The sequence below is a fragment of the Sparus aurata genome, chromosome 17, assembly GCF_900880675.1.
Source record: "Sparus aurata chromosome 17, fSpaAur1.1, whole genome shotgun sequence".
NCBI classification, from domain to species: Eukaryota; Metazoa; Chordata; class Actinopteri; order Spariformes; family Sparidae; genus Sparus; species Sparus aurata.
In genome coordinates, this window is record NC_044203.1 from 23,898,764 (window position 1) to 23,915,702 (window position 16,939).

Here is a 16,939-nt window from a genome sequence, read left to right on the forward strand (position 1 = left end):
CTTCCCTGGTGCTCCCAGCTCACAGTTCAGACCACTAGCTGTAGACTTCCTGAGCTAACTGGCTAGTGTAGGCTACTGTTAGCAGCATTTGGTGCCAGCTCTGGTGAACTGCTGCCCTCCCATTTTTTCAAATTATGAATTTGACAGGTTGCTTGCCATTAACTTTTGGTTTGGATCCAGATGAAAGGATGCATATGTTTATTCTCATTTTCTTAACATTGCGATTTTTCAAAATTTTTGTTAATTCCTCAAGGAGTAATGCATCAATGTGATAAAGAAAAATCTGGTGTACTTTGGTGGCTGGTATCTATGAGTGAGTGCAATTTAATGTAGATAAAAGGAAGTGTTTGGTCTTGGCGGAGGTATGCACTCTAATGAGTGCCATTCTAGTTTTATCTGCAATCAGATAATAGAAAATAAACAACAAAAAACTGATTCTAACTAGAAAAATGTGTATTTCCTGCGAAAATACAGTGTTAATGCTGAAGGCTGAAGCGAAATCTGCTGAACGTACTGCCGAAAATACATAAAACTATAGGTTGAATGGTCGGGAATTTGCAGAAAAAGCGGGATTTTCCAATAGCTGGTAAGGCAAGGCTTAAAAGTAATAGGTTTAATGGGCTAACAAAGTTGAACATTTTGATAGCTGAACAGTTTCTCCAGCTCAGTGGTGTCAAACTGATCCAGTAAAGGGCAAACCTGCAGCCACATGGCCCTTTACTGGATCAGTTTGACACCACTGCTCTAGCTGAATATGAAGTTTAATTTTTAAAGGAGTGGAAAAGGCAGAAGATGAATATCTAAAAAGGCTAAAAAGCTCTAGAGTAATATATAAGTATACAGATGCTTGTACATGTATGTATAATTTACTTTTACTTGTACTTTTGATACTTAATACATTGAATATCAAATACTTTTGAGTACAGTACTAGTATCTGATATTCCCACGAACCGAAACACTCGTTCACCCGAACTAGTAGGAAACTACTAGTTTCCTAAAAAAGGAAAAACTACAAGAAACAACAAAGAAACAGGGAAATGAAAAGAGGTATTAACAGATTTATTAATAATTAGCTATTTACTATTAACATTGTGAAGAAAGTGGGCCATGTACAACATTTATTCACAAAAAAAACGTATTTACTTCATAAACAAACTGCCGATGACAGTATTATTTAAACTAGTTTATATAGGAATAGTCCATGTACAGCCTATTTGAATGTATAACATTTCTAGTATGTGGCACCATGGGATAACAACACAGTACTCCGCTAACTGCATGTTCCCCCTCAGTTCCAGGAGAACTCAAACTGGCTAAAGTGCTAACACCACGAGCCCACAAAGAGTGAGGCATTCGCTCGCACAAACTTTCTTCTTCTCTAAAATGCGCACAGGTTTTAGTTAGAGAACTGCATCTCTTTATTAGGTATAGGTCCATTTCTTATTGTGTCTTCAGCTGATTCTGCACCTCTGTGTTGTCTGCAGAGTTGTGCTCCTTTACAGACTTCTCCTTTGCCTCTGCTGTTACACTCTCATATTTCACCTCGCTCCCTTGTGAGATCTCTCCATCCACTCCTCTCTCAATTCTTCCTTCTCTTAAGCTACTGGTGCTGACCTCAATTATGACAATCTCCTCTCCACTTTCCAGCTGAAATATGTTATCCATGGCTCTTCCACCCTCAGTAACCCCACTACTTGCTGCATTGCAACCTGCCCCTTCTTCCCCCATCATTGCCCCTTCACCTTCTATTAGGGCTATCATCTGCATTCCCTCCTCAGTTTCCTGCTCCATTTTGGTCTCGCCCCCAAGTTCAAACACCACCTCCTGCCCCTCAAGTGGCACCAAACTTTGAGTGGGTGTGCAGGAAAGCTGCAGGCTGGTTTCTTGCCCCTGGCTGAAGGTTGCACTGGATGACCCACTGTCCTGTGCCTCAGTATGGAAATGTAGTACATAGGACTCCCCCTGGCTGCCCTCCTCCCCTGTCTGTCTCTCCCCCTGCTTTTCCCCACCCCATTCACGCAAAAGTGACATCATCCCTCCCTTGTCCCCCCCCTTTTCCCCTTCACCTTGCCCATTTGTCTTGAACTGCAACACAAGTGATTTCCCCTCACCACCCATTTCTCCATCCACTCCCTCTCCTGATGCACCCCCTTCAAATTGTAACACATATGACTGCCCTCCATCCTCTATATTCATCCCCTCCTTTGCTTGTCCTTCATTATCAAAACACAGCACAAACTGTTTCCCTGTCATGTTCTCTCCCGTCCTTATTTGCCCCAACGTCGTGTGGGGGTTCCTTTCTGCTGGGACAGGCGTAGAAACTGATGCTGTGGCTATTGTGGTGGCTGGTGTAACCATGGTAACAGTCGATTGGGGTCCTGAGGTGTCCACTGTGGGGGCTACAGTGGAGGTAGATGAAAGGACAGTAGTGCAAGATGTTGACAGGGGACAGTGGGACACTGTAGATGATGCTGATGACTCTGTGGTGGTGTTAGCAGCAGTAATAGTCTGTGTTACACTAGTCACATGACAGTTTGCTACTGCAGCCTCACTGACAGGAGCTGTGGTAGATTTCTGAAGAGTAGCTTTTGGTTTACGTCCCCGTCTGCCCCGCGCTGTTCGTGTGCTTTTCCCTAATATGGGCTTGGTCAGTAAAGAGTTGGCTGAGAAAGTGTGTGTTGGTGTGGCAACGGGAGTGTTTGCATTGTTATGATTGTTGGTGATAATGATCCTGGTCTGCTGCTGTTGCTGTGATATGGTCGGAAACTGGGTCATCTGAGTCTGTGTTTGGTTTAGGACAGGCTGGAGTGCTTGGATAGTCTGAATAACAGGGAGGGTCTGAGGCTCCTGAGCTGGTGGAGGGTTGCTTGCCGTTGGGACGAGAATCAAGCTAGACTGGCTGCCGTTGTTTGAGGGGCACTGTAGTAGCAGGAAGTTTTGGGTCTGGGACGGAGGTGGTGGTGGTGGAGGCGGCGGTGGAGGGGCTGGGGTAGGGGATGACAGAGGAATGAGCTGCAGGCCGCTGGCTGTCTGAATCATGAAATAGTTCTGGGATGTGTTGGGGGGAATATTGAGCGTTGGCTGGGACACAATCAGACTCCCATGGTTTCCTGAGGTTTCCAGGGTGATTGGGTTGAGCAGGGTTGTGGTGGTTGTCACTCCCCCAACACTGGCCTTCACAGCCACCCCATCTTTACCTCCACCACCAGGGCAGGGCAGCGGAACACCACTGCCATGGGTACGGATGTGCCTCTGCAAGTAGGAGTGCATGACGAACTCCTTGGAGCAGTACGGGCATTTGAAGTCCTTGCTTGAGGAGTGTGTGCGAAGGTGGAGCTGGAGATTGGAGGAGTGGGTAAAGCTTTTATTGCAGTGTGTGCACTGGAAAGGTCTCTCACCAGAGTGGGTGCGTTCATGCTGCTCACAGAGAAATGAGAAGAGAAGAGAAAAGAAGACAGGTTATCAGACATGATAGATATATTCAATGCAAACAGCTATAAATCTTTATGATTTCACAGCTGAGTCTGTGCTCACCTGTTTAAGGTTTGACGTCTGCGAGAAAGACTTGTAGCAGATGCCGCAGATATGAGGCCGCAGTCCAGAGTGCATCTGACTGTGTCTACGCAGGCAGCTGGTGTTCTTAAAGGACTTGCCACACTCCTTACAAACATACGGCCTCTCCCCTGTGTGCTGCCGCAAGTGGTACTGATAGTGAGAGCTCCATTTGAAAGTGAGAGGGCAGTGGGGGCACTGGAATGCCCGAACGCCTGTGTGCACCTGGGTAATGTGAACATGGAAGAACATTAATTTACATATTTGGCATGTTGTTTGATTTTTTTTTTAACAATATAAAGCAATAAATACAAATTATACTTAATGTATTTACTGTTCAAAAAATGACAGTAACAGCTAGACAGAGTGGAATGAAATCCTTTGCTTCCATTTAATTGTCTATAAAAGAGTGTTTAATCAAAATGTGTGAAAGATGCAATCAAAACTTACAACTGTTACAACTGAAGTGTTATGTGAAAACAGCCACAAAGACACGACGAAGTTGTGAACTACAGAATTAAAGGGTGCTTTTATTGCATTTTGATTTTACGCGTTGCAGACTGCATTCATCTGTGAACCATACCAGACAGCTGCAGTCCCTGTGAGCTAAAGAAGTCTTAAGCGTCACAGTGACATAAATGATGAGATTTAGCTCCCAAATGACAGATCTCTCATTTGGAAACCTTACTTGTGTGTAAATTTCTTGCAAAAGAAGCCTTACCCTCTGATGGATGGAAAGCAGTGACGACCTCTTGAAGCTCTTCCCACACTCAGTGCAGCGGTAGGGCCTTTCCCCAGTGTGATCCCTCATGTGGTACTTCAACCCAGATGAACCCTTGAAGGCTTTTCCACACTCCGAGCAGCGGTAGGGCCTCTCTGTATTACAGTGTGTGAAAATGTCAATTAAAATTGGCATATGACACAGCAGAAACACAAAATGTTGGTTGGAGGAATGATAGAGGAGTCATCACAAAAGAGCAACCCGTTTATTTGTTAACTTCCCTTTGAGGAGACTCATAGAGACAAATTTGCTGGTTGCTATAAATGTATTATACAACCAATATGATGTTGAATACAGCATGGCAAGCTTCGCATTAACATAGTTACCAGTGCAAGGAAAAAGCTTAAGTCAAATCTCCATTATCTTCATATCAAAATGCAGTTTTGTGTTTGTTCTGCTATGAAAAATGTCTTTACCACCAGCAGGAGTGCTCTTGCTGGCTCCTGTCTTTTTGGGGGCTTTGGTGGGTTTGGCCGGTTGTTCCTCATGCTCCTCGCCGACGGTTATGATGTCCACACGGATCTCCCTCTGGCCTTCCTGCTGCTTGTCAGCTTGGCTGGGGGAGGAGGGGAGCGGGAGAGACAGGGAAAGGGAAGGAGGACACACAATCTCAGCCTCTGCCTCAGCCAGAAGACGTTGCTCAGGGGTGTGGGAGTGTTGGTGGGTGAGGAGTGAGGAGAGTAGGGGGAAGGAGCGGTCGCAGGCGGAGCAGCTGAACTGGGAGCGGGACTGGGATGAGAGAGAGTGCATCTGGACAAACAAAAGGAGAAAACAGGAGGCAAATATGATTTCAAGATAGATAAAACAGAAAGCAATACATTAACTTCAGTGCTCATTATACAGTACGTTGCTGTAACTTGTCTGACAGTGTCAGTGGAAGAGTATTCGCACCAGGGATACATGTCTGTTGAGGCCTCCACTGGTCTTGAAGGTCTTATTGCAGTAGCCACATGACAGCCCTGCCCATGTGGTTCTGGCCTCTGGCTGAATGGTCTCAGAGCTCTGAGTCACCTCGGTGAAGCTCTGCAGCAGGTCAAACTGGGCCTGGGTGGTGCCCACATTCTGAGGACAAACCAAAGGAAGTAATGCATATCAAAAATAAATTTTCACAATGAACTCAAGCACCTTATAGGGTAGGTAAGAATGTTTTAGATGAATCAAAATAGATTATCTAGATAGTTGTGTGTTTATCTTGACAAACAAGAATACTGTCATTCTATTACAAACAGTAGATATACTGTACATCATACAACTCAATTGCCATTTTGTTTTACTTAATCGATTTAGCCTGACATTCTGTTTGTTAGCTTGTTGTTTGAGTGATGTATCCATCGGGTTCAAATCGTTTTCAGTTGACACAGATGCTGCAGTGGCAGATGCGAGTAGCAATGTTTGTCACATTAATCAAGAAATATGTTGTTCTGTTGGTGAATCTCATCAAATCTTGTGCATTCTACTGATTTATTACTGATTTATGTTTTAAACATGAATGTAGCTAGCTACGGGGAAACATGATGTCTCCATTTTTAATCCCACCTACCAAACTCTGACTGGTCAACTGTGACTCTATCTAGGGAGCTAGCTGTCAGTGAGCTCAACACCAGACCTGTATGAAATGCTGAACAAATCTGAGATGTGGGTGGCTATTCAGAGGTCTGGAACTAGGTCACACGCCCCATGACCTGATTCCCTACCTACATACTGTAATTCACTTCATTTTTTTATTCTAATGTGTAAACCTTTCACACCCATTAACATCTGGCTTTTGTTTTTTTTTTTTTCCAGTGGGACAGGGTACAATGGATATTCATTCCCTGGCAAAATGACTCTGCTGTAGTCACAAGTATTTACAAGTGCCAGCTCCAATCAGCAATGATGGAAACGTGACACCTGGGTGGACATGCTAATATTTAGCCTTTTCTGATGCAACACTATGACACTTGTTTAAGTGTAGGACTTTGGTGCATTAATAGTTTTCTATTCGTCTCCGTTCTAGCAGCACATCATTCAGTCGGTGTTGAGTTTGGAAGAGACAATATATAAAAGTCAATCACCGTAACATTGTCTCCTCCATGCTGCTTTCTTTTGTTCTGTTTATTCTTTTCTGTTGCATTCATGACCCACTTAAAAAAAACAGAATGGCAAACTCATCTACTGGCAATAAGAACGTTTTCAGTCACCTATTTTAGTGGTTTTACCTGCGTTTAAAAAAACCTGCATATACTTGCTTATTTTGGTGTACAATATTGTAATGTAAGAAGGTTTATAATCTTCTCCCGTTTATCTGTTTGATCTAATCACTTACTGTATTGCTGCCGTCTCCTCCCTCCGTCAGTCCCAGGAGCACCTCTGTCGTGTGACCATTTTCAGCCACTGTGGTCGTCTCCACCACTTCCTCAAAATCAGCCAGCAGGTGGCCGGCTCCAACCAGCCCATCCCCAACCTCCATCCCAGCCCCAGGCCCCGCCTCTGCACTGGCTCCGTGTTCCTCTGGAGCCATGTGGATGGACTGGTGCTCCTCCAGCTCTGTGCGTGTGCCAAAGGTGTGGTTGCAGCTGCCACAGCTGTACAGCAGCACACTGGCACCGGTGTCTGTACTCAGGTGAACCTCTGTCCCGATGGCCCTGGATGCACACACTGCCCCCCCAGAGGTGGTGAGGGTGAGAAGGCTCGGATTCTGGCCGGATGAGGTGGTTGACAGGAACACTTCTTCCATCCCCACCCCGACTCCATCAGTTCCTTCTTGGCTCACAAATCCCACCATGTCCGTCAACATGGACGATGTCACTTCCTCAGCCCCTACCACCACCTCCACTACCTCATTTCCCTTCCTTGCATCCTCTCCCCTCTTTCCCTCCTTCCCTCCTGCGTTGAGGTTGGAGTGTGAGTTCTTGTGCAGGGCCAGGTTCGACGAGTGCGTGAAGCTTCGTCCACACTCACTGCAGATGTATGGCCTCTCACCTGTGTGTATCCTCATGTGCTGCCTCAGGTTGGTAGACTGAGTGAAGGATTTGTTACACACGGAGCATGTGTAAGGTTTGAGACCAAGGTGGACATTCTTGTGTCGCCGCAGACTGCTTGAGTTCTTGAAGGCCTTGGGGCAGGTGTCACAGGGATAAGGACACTCTCCAGTATGCTGGCGCAGGTGATACTGGTAATGCGAACTCCATTTAAAGGTCAGGGGACAATAGGGGCACAAGAAAGTACGCACTCCAGTGTGGACACTCTGATGGACCTGAAGGCAGAGAGATAGAAATGTAATGTAGCATTTCCTTTTCTAACAGACAGAATCCTATTATAACATAATAAATATGATAACATCTCACCTGGAGCAGAGAGGAGCGCTTGAAGGCTTTGCCACAGTCCTGACATTTGTAAGGCTTCTCCCCTGAGTGAGACCTGCAAAACAAAAGACAGCACTTCTTATTATATACAGTAATTACATGTGTGACATATTATTAGGATATAAATACATTGCAATACTTTCTCTTGTGATACCTCTTCTACAAAGCCACCCTGTTTTAAATTAAAAGGTATAAATTTACACATTTTCCACATTACTTGAGTTTCCTGTTAACTTCATTCCCAACAGATTTAGAGCTGCAACGATTAGTTGATTGAAAGAAAACATTTTGATAATTCATCAATTGTTTCAGTCATTCTTAGAGCAAAACCTACAAACATTTGCTGGATCCAGTTTCCTAAATGTGAGGATTCACTGCTTTTCTTTGTCAGTTATGATAAACAGTAGTATTAAGTCTTTGGGTTTTGGATTGCTGCTGGAACCAAAGAAGACATTTGAAAATGTCGCTTTGGGTCCTGGGAAATTGTGATGACCATTTTCCCCCGTTTTTGGCCATTTTATATACTATAGCGATTAATCGTGAAAATATTTGTCAAATTGATCACTAAAGAGATAATCTAAGCTGCAGCCCTAGACAGACTGAACCTATTTGAAGTGAGGTAGAGGTAGCGCTTGGGCTGAATATTGAACATCCATACTTTTATGTCACCAAACAAACTGCCTGAATACGAGCGACGATCAAAAAATGTCTTGTCATTCAAACGGAATTTCAGCGTCAGTGAGCTTGCAGAATGCTTGTTGTGCAAAGATCTAATAGTGCTGGTGATTGGCTGTCTCAAGGCAAACATTAGGTTATGCCCAGAAAAGAGGCTAACCACATGTATGTTTAATGTAATCTTTTGTTAAAACGGATTTCATAAAATGTGGTATTGAGAAAAGTATTGTTCAGGAACTGGTATCGGAGTAATGTAATATACTAGTGATATATATAATCGTATTTGAATGATACCAAGCCCCAGGTGGGTCCGGTCTTGGCTGTTCTCTGGCAGTTGAATGTGCAATCACAATATACACTTCTGCCCAGTGAACATTCAAGCTTTCTCTTATTCACTGTAATGCATTAAGTGATATTAACAGCTTCACAGCAGCGTTGAAACAGTGTAACAGCAATAAGGAGAAAAACTCTGTTATTGTGGGTACCGTTGGTGGTAGAGCAGAGCAGAGGAGCCTTTAAAGGCCTTGGGGCAGAGGTTGCAGCGGTACGGCCTCTCATTGTTGTGACTCCGCTGGTGGTGGGTCAGCCTGGACGACCACCTGAAACTCTTCCCACAGTCCATACACTGGAAGGGATGGTCCGACTGCTCGGGCTGCTGGGCCGGGCCTGACACAGACGACGTCACCATATCCAGAACCACCTCCTCTCCACCCTCTACCACTGCCTTGTCTCCATCCACCAGCTCCACTCTATCATCTTCACCGTCCTCTCCTGAACCAAGAAGGGATGGGAAAGGAGAGAGCGAGGCGGTGGACTGAGGTGGTAAGAGTTCTGCTTGGACCACTAGGGCAACTGAGTTAGCCATTACCAGAGCAGGCCTGTAGCAGTTGGGGGTATTCCTTGGAAGCAGGAGTGGATTATTTTTGGTGCAGCATCATGTTCTTGTTTTTTCTTTCACATTTTCTTCTGTGTGTTTCATAAATTCCTTCCCTGTCAGCCACTGGAAACACCAGCTGTCATCCCAAGTAGACAGCTCAGGACAGGTCTGACAGAGTGAAATGGAAATAAATACAGTATTATAATTTGGTAACTCCTGGTGAGAGTGTCCCCTTTAAATTCCTCCTTCCTCCCTCCCTCCCTCCCTCTCCCCTGTCTATGAAGCTGGTCTCCCCCTCCCTCCCCGCTGTCTTTCCTCTGGCCGTCAGTCCGTTTCTGTCCGTCTACGCAGTGCGGTGCCTACAACCATTACACACTACACACACAAGCTACAGCTAAGTTACACATGAAGCTACTTTAGGACTGTTTCCTCTGCTGTGCGAGCCGACACACAACACACAGAAAATATCAGTATTTACTGTATCAACAAAAAACAGCTGCTGGCCTTCATTTAAAGCTAATCTCGCCCCCTCGTCAATGCGGAATAGCGCCGTTAAACTGCTCGATAAGGACGTGCATGAATACAGGCTGTAGCGGTACTCACCGAGCATCTTTAGCTCATCTTTAAGCTATATTGTTGATATTGTGAAAAGGAACTGGGTACCGCAGTGCTAATCCACACAACCTTAACAATAAACACAGCGCAAACTAACAGCAGTTCTCCGCCCGATGCCGCCTTCCAAGAACGGCGACGTCGATTGGCTGTTAGCGCCAGTAGACGCGCTACTGCCATTGGCTGAGAGCTCCAACAGACAGATTGACGTTCTTAAACATCAATTTAAAAATATTTGTAACGTCCAGATTTAACAGAAAAGGCTCATCAGTGATGTATTTATCAATGAATATGTAAAAAAAAAAAATAAATGTTTATAGCTTTGCTCACGATTGACATTAACCGTCCTACCCTGACTCAGGCGCGTAGACTTCTGGGTAATGTAGTCTACATGTGTCTGCCTCCCTCCCATCTGTCAAAGCTTGCATTGCTAAGTGGCTGTCAAAGATGTACTCAAATCCATGGTGCACATTCTTTAGTATTTATTTCACCAAGGCACGTATTTCACATTGAGGCCAATCAGTGTGTGGAAGAGGCATCTTGATGTTACAACAATAATTTAAACATGATGGTATGATAATAGTAAATAAGAATAAAAACTGTATAAAAGTACAAAAAGATAGGAGACTTGCTCCACTGCAGCACAAAATAAATAGTTCCACCAAGTTACTTAAATAAATAGTCAATACTGTAACAAATACTAGAATAGGAATGGACGAAAATTATAGTGATAAAATCGGTAGAGTAATCTACATTATATTGTAGAAAACAACATAATACACAAAAAGCACTGTATACAACCATTTACATTCTTGTACATTTATGTACACCTGTACAGAACATAGTGTCACAATACATAGTATTTTAAGGCTTTGGGTGTTTAACTAAAAAAAAATTAAAAAGAAACTTTTCTACCCCAAAGTACAAGTTCAGAATCAGCCATCTCACTCATCCAAGAGGCTAATCCTAACAAGTCTGTGCAAAGAATCTAATCAGGTCCATCAGTGCTCAGCAACAGGGCACATTCATACAACTTTACCACAACTTTAATATGCCTCCTCATGCAGAACACAAGAAACAGGCATCAAAAATAGAGACACCACCTGTGGTACAAAAGAAAGCATTCAATTTTCTTCGGCTACCATCTTGACATTTTCAGATGAATGTGATTAATTTAAAGGCCATAAATTGATATGTTAAGACGTGGTACATTTAACAAAGGTTATAAGATAACATTAACATCTTCTAAAGTGTTTACTTTAAGGGCACTGTGGGTCATGTTGAAAACCTTGGCTGTCCTAAATGCATGCTACATCTACTGGAAGAATGATTTGCTGCAGAAGTACACAAATGCAAAAGTAGATTAAGTCAGTTTTAACGAAAGTCATTTATCAGAGCTATAGGTTCAAGAAGTGCTACTGTGTTTTTCATGAGGATCAGTGAGACACAAGACAAAAAGAAAAGATTACAGAGATGTGGGCAAATAAATTCACATGAATACAGAAAAAAAGATGAAAGTGACACATTACAACTTCAAATAAATAAACTTAAATAAATTACTGACAGTCAATAAATAAATAAATACATAAATAACATGGTCATGAACAAGGCCTTTAGGGGAGAGTTTGGGGGAATCATGACGCGATCATTGTAGTTAAACTGGCAGTTTGCTTTAACAGGGATCTTGATGGTTGTAACTGGCTTCAGTATAACGCATCCTTATTGGCTCTGATGGAAAGACACATTCTTCAACACACATGCCATTGGTTGACGTTTGGGCCTGTTAAATGACGCTATTGACTGCAGTGCACATTGATATGGTCCTAATTCCCCTTTGGCTGAGGCGGGTGTCCGTGTATCCTCACTGGCTCTGCAGCCAAGTAGTTGAAAAGGAAAAGGACGGATCATGTGCATGGATCATCATTGTACTGCAGAGACTTTGGGCTTGAGGCTGAGGAATGCTCTGTACGCCCAGTCACAGAAGAGCTTGAAGTGTTGAAGAAGCTCTTGACTGGATTGCAGGACATCAAACTGATAAGGGAGTTGAGGGGGGAGGGAGGGGGTGGCCGGGGTCAGTCTTGGTGCCTCAACTCTCAGCATCTGTAGGAAACCAGACAAACAGATTAGAACAACGATTATTTTATTTACCACAGGGTGAATGTAAAAGTGGTGGCGAAATGTTGCAGAAAATGACACAATTTCCTGCTTAAGCCTTTGAAGACAACTGAGAATGAAATAGGGGAAACTGCTGTTTACCTGACGGTGCAGCAGGGTGATGAGAGATTTCATTTCTCTGATCATCTCCACCAGCTTGGGCAGTGCAGGGTGGTGGTGCTTCTTTGAAACCTTGTTGAGCCACTCGAAGTGGTGCTCATACAGCTTCAGGTCAGCGTGCAGCTGCGAGAGTGTGGGCTTCAGCTGGAAACAACACAGACATACTTTAGAGACTTAGCCTGGGTGTGGCGAGATGTAACTGAGCGGGTAGAAACAGACCAGCCCCTCTCCCTTCACAAGCACGCACGCACACACACACACACACACACAGTCACACACGCAGTCGCACACGCAGTCGCACACAAATACATTATCAGAGCATTACCTCAAGATTGCTGAGATCATTAGCTGATCTGTTGCTCATTTCTGGCAGAGACCTGAACCTGTGGGGCTCCACATCTGAGTCAAATGCATGCTCCCTCTGAAAGAGAAAACAAGACACAGAGCAGCCGGTTAGTAATTTGCATCAGCACAATTTTACTCATCCTGAGACAAGTCACGGCAACATGAGGAAAGTATTAGTCCAGCACCTTGATTGGCTGACTGTTTTCTGTGCTTAGAGACAGTAGCTCTTACTGAGGGGAGTGTGGTTGATCGGGTCAGTGTGAGTTCACCCACATTCAGCCACCCCAAATGTCAACAATAAGAGCAAATGACCTGAACCCACAGGATGTTTTCTACAGGGAGCGAGGATAACAACATATGCAGTGACTAAGAAAGCTCCAAGTGGGACAGACAACACAGGGCTGTAGGGAAACTCCAGGGTCACAGCTATAAAAAGATGGAATGACGCAGTGCTGCTGCCCAGCTAGAGTTGTGTTGTAAACTACGTCCAGACTCCAGAGGTGGAGTGCTCATGGCAGCCAGCAGAGGGGGTAACTGTCCTGACTGCGGGTTTATGGAGCTGTACCTTAGGAAGGCTGTAGTACAATTTGGTAATAAAGATGTTCGCCTGATTCAGTAATGAATGGGGATAAAATGAGATGATTGATGTGGCTTGCGTCATTTCCAATCAGCGGAGGAACATAACAACATTAGGATGATGAGTGCTGAGAAATGTTTTGTGTAAACAGGTTGTGTGTACTTAATGCTTCCCTACCCTGTTATGCAGTGCCCTACTGTTTGCCCCCAGTTGTTTGTGTTGATGTTTTTAGTGATGAATGTGCCGCATTGTCTCGCATGCCTCTCCATCCGCCTTTCATAAGAGCTCACTTATGTTCGTGGTACGATGTTTTGTCTCTGTTGCCTTTGTCCCCTTCCATCCCCTGCTTCTCCTCTCTCTCTCTCTCTCTCTCTCTCTCTCTCTCTCCCCCTCTCCTCTCCCTCTCTCTGTCTCATACCAGGTGCACAGGCACATGCAACATCACACACACACGTGCATGCACACACACACACACACACACACACACACACCACCGGCTTGTCATCTAGTTGGCCCTCTGATCTCTTCATCTCTTGTGGTTTTCGCTCCATCTTTCTCAGCCTTTAATTCTCCCTCTTATCCTCCTTTTTCTTGCTCTCTCCATCGTACATCATGACCTCACCTGACAGAACTTAGCATCCAGCCGTTTTCTTCCTGAATGCAAATACTGGAATGTGATAAATCTTTTTGATTTTTATCAAGTCATTTTGCTGTGGTGACCGAGAGCAAAACACTAAACACCGCACCTACACAGCCCTGACTATTTACAGAACCCTCCATGCGCGCGCACACACACACACACACACACACACACACACACACACAGCCACAAAAATGCCTGCACACAAATGCATGTACACATGTGCGCTCGTACTGCATGCATGAAAACACACACATTCGCAGTTGCGTCGGAAAACCTATATAGACCTACATGTGTACACACACACACATTTCTCTCCCTTTAAAGCATCGGTTTCATTGCCTCTTTGCAGGGACTTTCCACGGATTCCCATTCTATTTATCTTTCCTAACTTTGTCCGCTCTTTAGTGGAATTCCACACAATAAGGAACAAAAATTAAAAATAAATCCTCCGTGTTACTGAACACTGTCTAACACTGTCTCTGCCCAATCCTCTTTGATGATGCTAGTTTCCTCACATCTGGACCCCAGGTTAGACTACTCCTCCACAATGAGCCTGTAACATTGTTTTAAAGAAACAAACCCCCCCACACACACGCACACACAATCTGAACACTATCTACTGGCCAAGACTAGAGAGAGTATGAGGCTATTTTTGATTTCATCCCCCTGCACAAGGGAGTTTAAGGATTTGCATAATGCAAAAAATAGAATCCGGATCAGTCATGTGTAACCAGAGATCCAGAGATATGATCCTGCTTTCTTTTCACCTGTTAAAACACGGTGTTGATACACAATCAGCAGCTGGAGCCAAATCTTGGCTGTGTCCTCAGATCTGATTTTCCTACCCACTTGACTGTCAACAAAATAAGATTTCGGGCCAGAGTTGTCGGTGCGGTGCAAGTGATTCACGTTTCATAGGAGAAAAAAAGAAAAAAAACACCCCCTCCAGCTCCATCCTCACTTCCACAGTCTAGCCGCAGAACATAAACATGTTTCTATGTAAACAGGCATGTGATATTCTCTGCTGTCATTTCACAGATGGTATGCTTGGCAGTTCGGCTTTGGTTGGATCCAGGTACGGTGTTGATGTGTGGTTCTCAATTTGCCTCGATGGCAGATATGAATGTGATCCCTAGAACTTTAGGCTATGTTTCTCTATCCTCCTGGACATCGCTGTAAAAGTGTGTTCAGGTATTACTTTCATTACACGCTCACTGGACCGGATTTGGCCACCAATCTTCCTGGTCCCGCCACCAATCAGGTGACCAGGCAGACCAGGAGGTTGCTGAGTCAGACTTCCCCTCCCTTCCGAGTCTAGTGTGGATTAAAAGTGAGATCACTCAGTCAAATCTCCCCTGAGGCTGTTGCTGCCCTGATCTGAGCATGCAGTGTGGACTCCAGCCAGTCTGTCATCAATGAAAGCAGCTTAAGTCAAACTGAACCCTGAGCAAACAGCCTAAAACAGACCCTCCACAACATAGCACGCGTTACATAAACTGAGAGGTAACATTAGCACCAGAATCCAGTTAAGGGGAGGTCAATCAGGACCAGCATCCTTCTTCCACCCTCACACCATCAATTCAATTAGCCTCTCCTCCAATCAATAGCCGAGAAAGCTCATCACCACCGTGAAGGGGCATCTCCACTTACCAGCAGTTCTTGGGTGAGCTTCATTAGGTTTTTGGTCTGATTGGACAGTTTATCCATGTCACTGGGCCGCCGCTGCGGCACTGGAGACGCGGACGTGAAGACCGGCAGCTGAGCCAATAGCAGCGAGAAGAGGAGCGACGAGGAGGAGTCGAGCAGCACTGCAGGGGGAGAAGACAAAACGGAAGCAATTAGAGGAGAGGCGCTGTCATCTCGCCATAATGATAATGACCTCAGGCCACGGCTGTCAGCTCCAGGGGAAGATATTGCACCATAATATAAACAATGGCTCCAGACTTGGCAGGAGGAATCCTGAGGAGCTTCAGTGTCAGAGTCATGTTTTCACAGGCTGAACGCAAATCATTAAATCATTAAAAAAGCCAGGGCTTTGACACTGAATCTCACCATCGCTCCTTTATCACGAGCAACGCAATGAATGCTGCTGATTGTCACACCTGCAACAGGATAGGTACGTGCGCTGGTGGTATAAATTATATAGAGGCAGCCAAGTGAACTCTCAAACAGTAAGCTCATTCATTCTTCCCCCTTTCAAGTTCAAATACAAGGTAGACTAAGTATTAAAAGGCAACCACAGCGCTGTTGAAATGATGAATGCTTGATAATTACAGGTGAACCACAAGAATCGCTGCCAAAATAACACTGCAGGAGCATCTGAGCTCCCCGTCTAACTTCTTACAGTTCAGAGGATGAAGTAAGTCAACTGTCTAGAGTTTTTAACCTGTAAGTGAAATACTTTGATTCAGCCTGTGAAGGGACGATAAAACAACTGTTAACGGTCACACAGAAAGAAAACGTTGAGAAATATGAAAAAAAGAAAAGAAAGCTGCGAAAGAAAATGGTTAAACGAATCAAAACACTTACATTTCATATTGATTCGGATCCGAGAGTAAACCAGCAAAAAAAAAGAGAAAACCACAAACGTGGATAGATAGATAAATAAATAAATAGAAAATTAATAAATAAATTGAACTCCGGAAATTGTCACGTGCTCCCGGTTTTCTTCTTCGCGAGTGAGAGAAGAAAGTTGTCAAGAGAATGAATGAGAGAGCAGAGTGATGGTGACTGAAGAAAAAGTCAGGAGAGGAGAGTTTTACCAACAACAACAACAAAAAAAACAAAAAGAAGAAGAAAAAAGTCAATAAGTTTTTCAGTCTCTGGTTGAAAAAGTTTTAAAGATGAGCCCTGGTAGTTCTTTTTATGGAGAGTGCTGAAGGCAGAGAGACACTTGGTTTGTACGAGAGAGAGAGGGAGAGAGAGGGAGAGAGAGGAGGCAAACAGGAGTGCAGAGAGAGGGATGCGAGTGTGGTAAGTCCAATTTTTGCGCGCAGTGAAGTGTTTAGGCTTGTTTAAAACTTCCTTTATAAAGACGTCGGGCCTATGACACATCGGCAGTGACTCACTTCATTCATAAAAACACACACACACACATACACACAGACACACGCTCTCTCTCTCTCTCTCTCTCTCTCCCTCCTCTCTCCCTCTTTCCTCCTCCCCTCCCTTCTGCCTGTCTCCCTTTACGAAACTTTTTATTTTTTTAAATGTTCCGTTGTTTTTTTTCTCTCTCTCTCCCTCTCTCTCTCTCTCCCT

The 16,939-nt window shown here is 44.4% G+C and overlaps 2 protein-coding genes and 1 long non-coding RNA gene across 4 annotated transcripts in view; 1 reads left to right on the forward strand and 2 right to left on the reverse strand.

Annotated features, from left to right (window-relative positions):
• Positions 1 to 16,939, forward strand: part of LOC115567270 (uncharacterized) — a 50,066-nt gene that overhangs the window by 9,317 nt on the left and 23,810 nt on the right. The gene's annotated exons all lie outside the window — the stretch shown is intronic.
• Positions 1,040 to 9,976, reverse strand: znf628 (zinc finger protein 628). The gene is made up of 9 exons (XM_030393599.1): positions 9,834 to 9,976; positions 8,839 to 9,398; positions 7,661 to 7,733; positions 6,640 to 7,569; positions 5,226 to 5,396; positions 4,751 to 5,084; positions 4,275 to 4,429; positions 3,536 to 3,778; positions 1,040 to 3,418 (listed from the first exon to the last, which is right to left on the reverse strand). Exons 2-9 carry the CDS (start codon positions 9,216 to 9,218, stop codon positions 1,442 to 1,444), a joined length of 4,263 nt encoding a protein of 1,420 aa, XP_030249459.1. The 5' UTR covers positions 9,219 to 9,398; positions 9,834 to 9,976; the 3' UTR covers positions 1,040 to 1,441.
• il11a (interleukin 11a) lies at positions 10,873 to 16,791 on the reverse strand. The gene is made up of 5 exons (XM_030393661.1): positions 16,211 to 16,791; positions 15,332 to 15,489; positions 12,442 to 12,537; positions 12,099 to 12,260; positions 10,873 to 11,942 (listed from the first exon to the last, which is right to left on the reverse strand). The coding sequence occupies exons 1-5, from the start codon at positions 16,215 to 16,217 to the stop codon at positions 11,763 to 11,765; spliced, it is 603 nt and encodes a 200-aa protein (XP_030249521.1). The 5' UTR covers positions 16,218 to 16,791; the 3' UTR covers positions 10,873 to 11,762.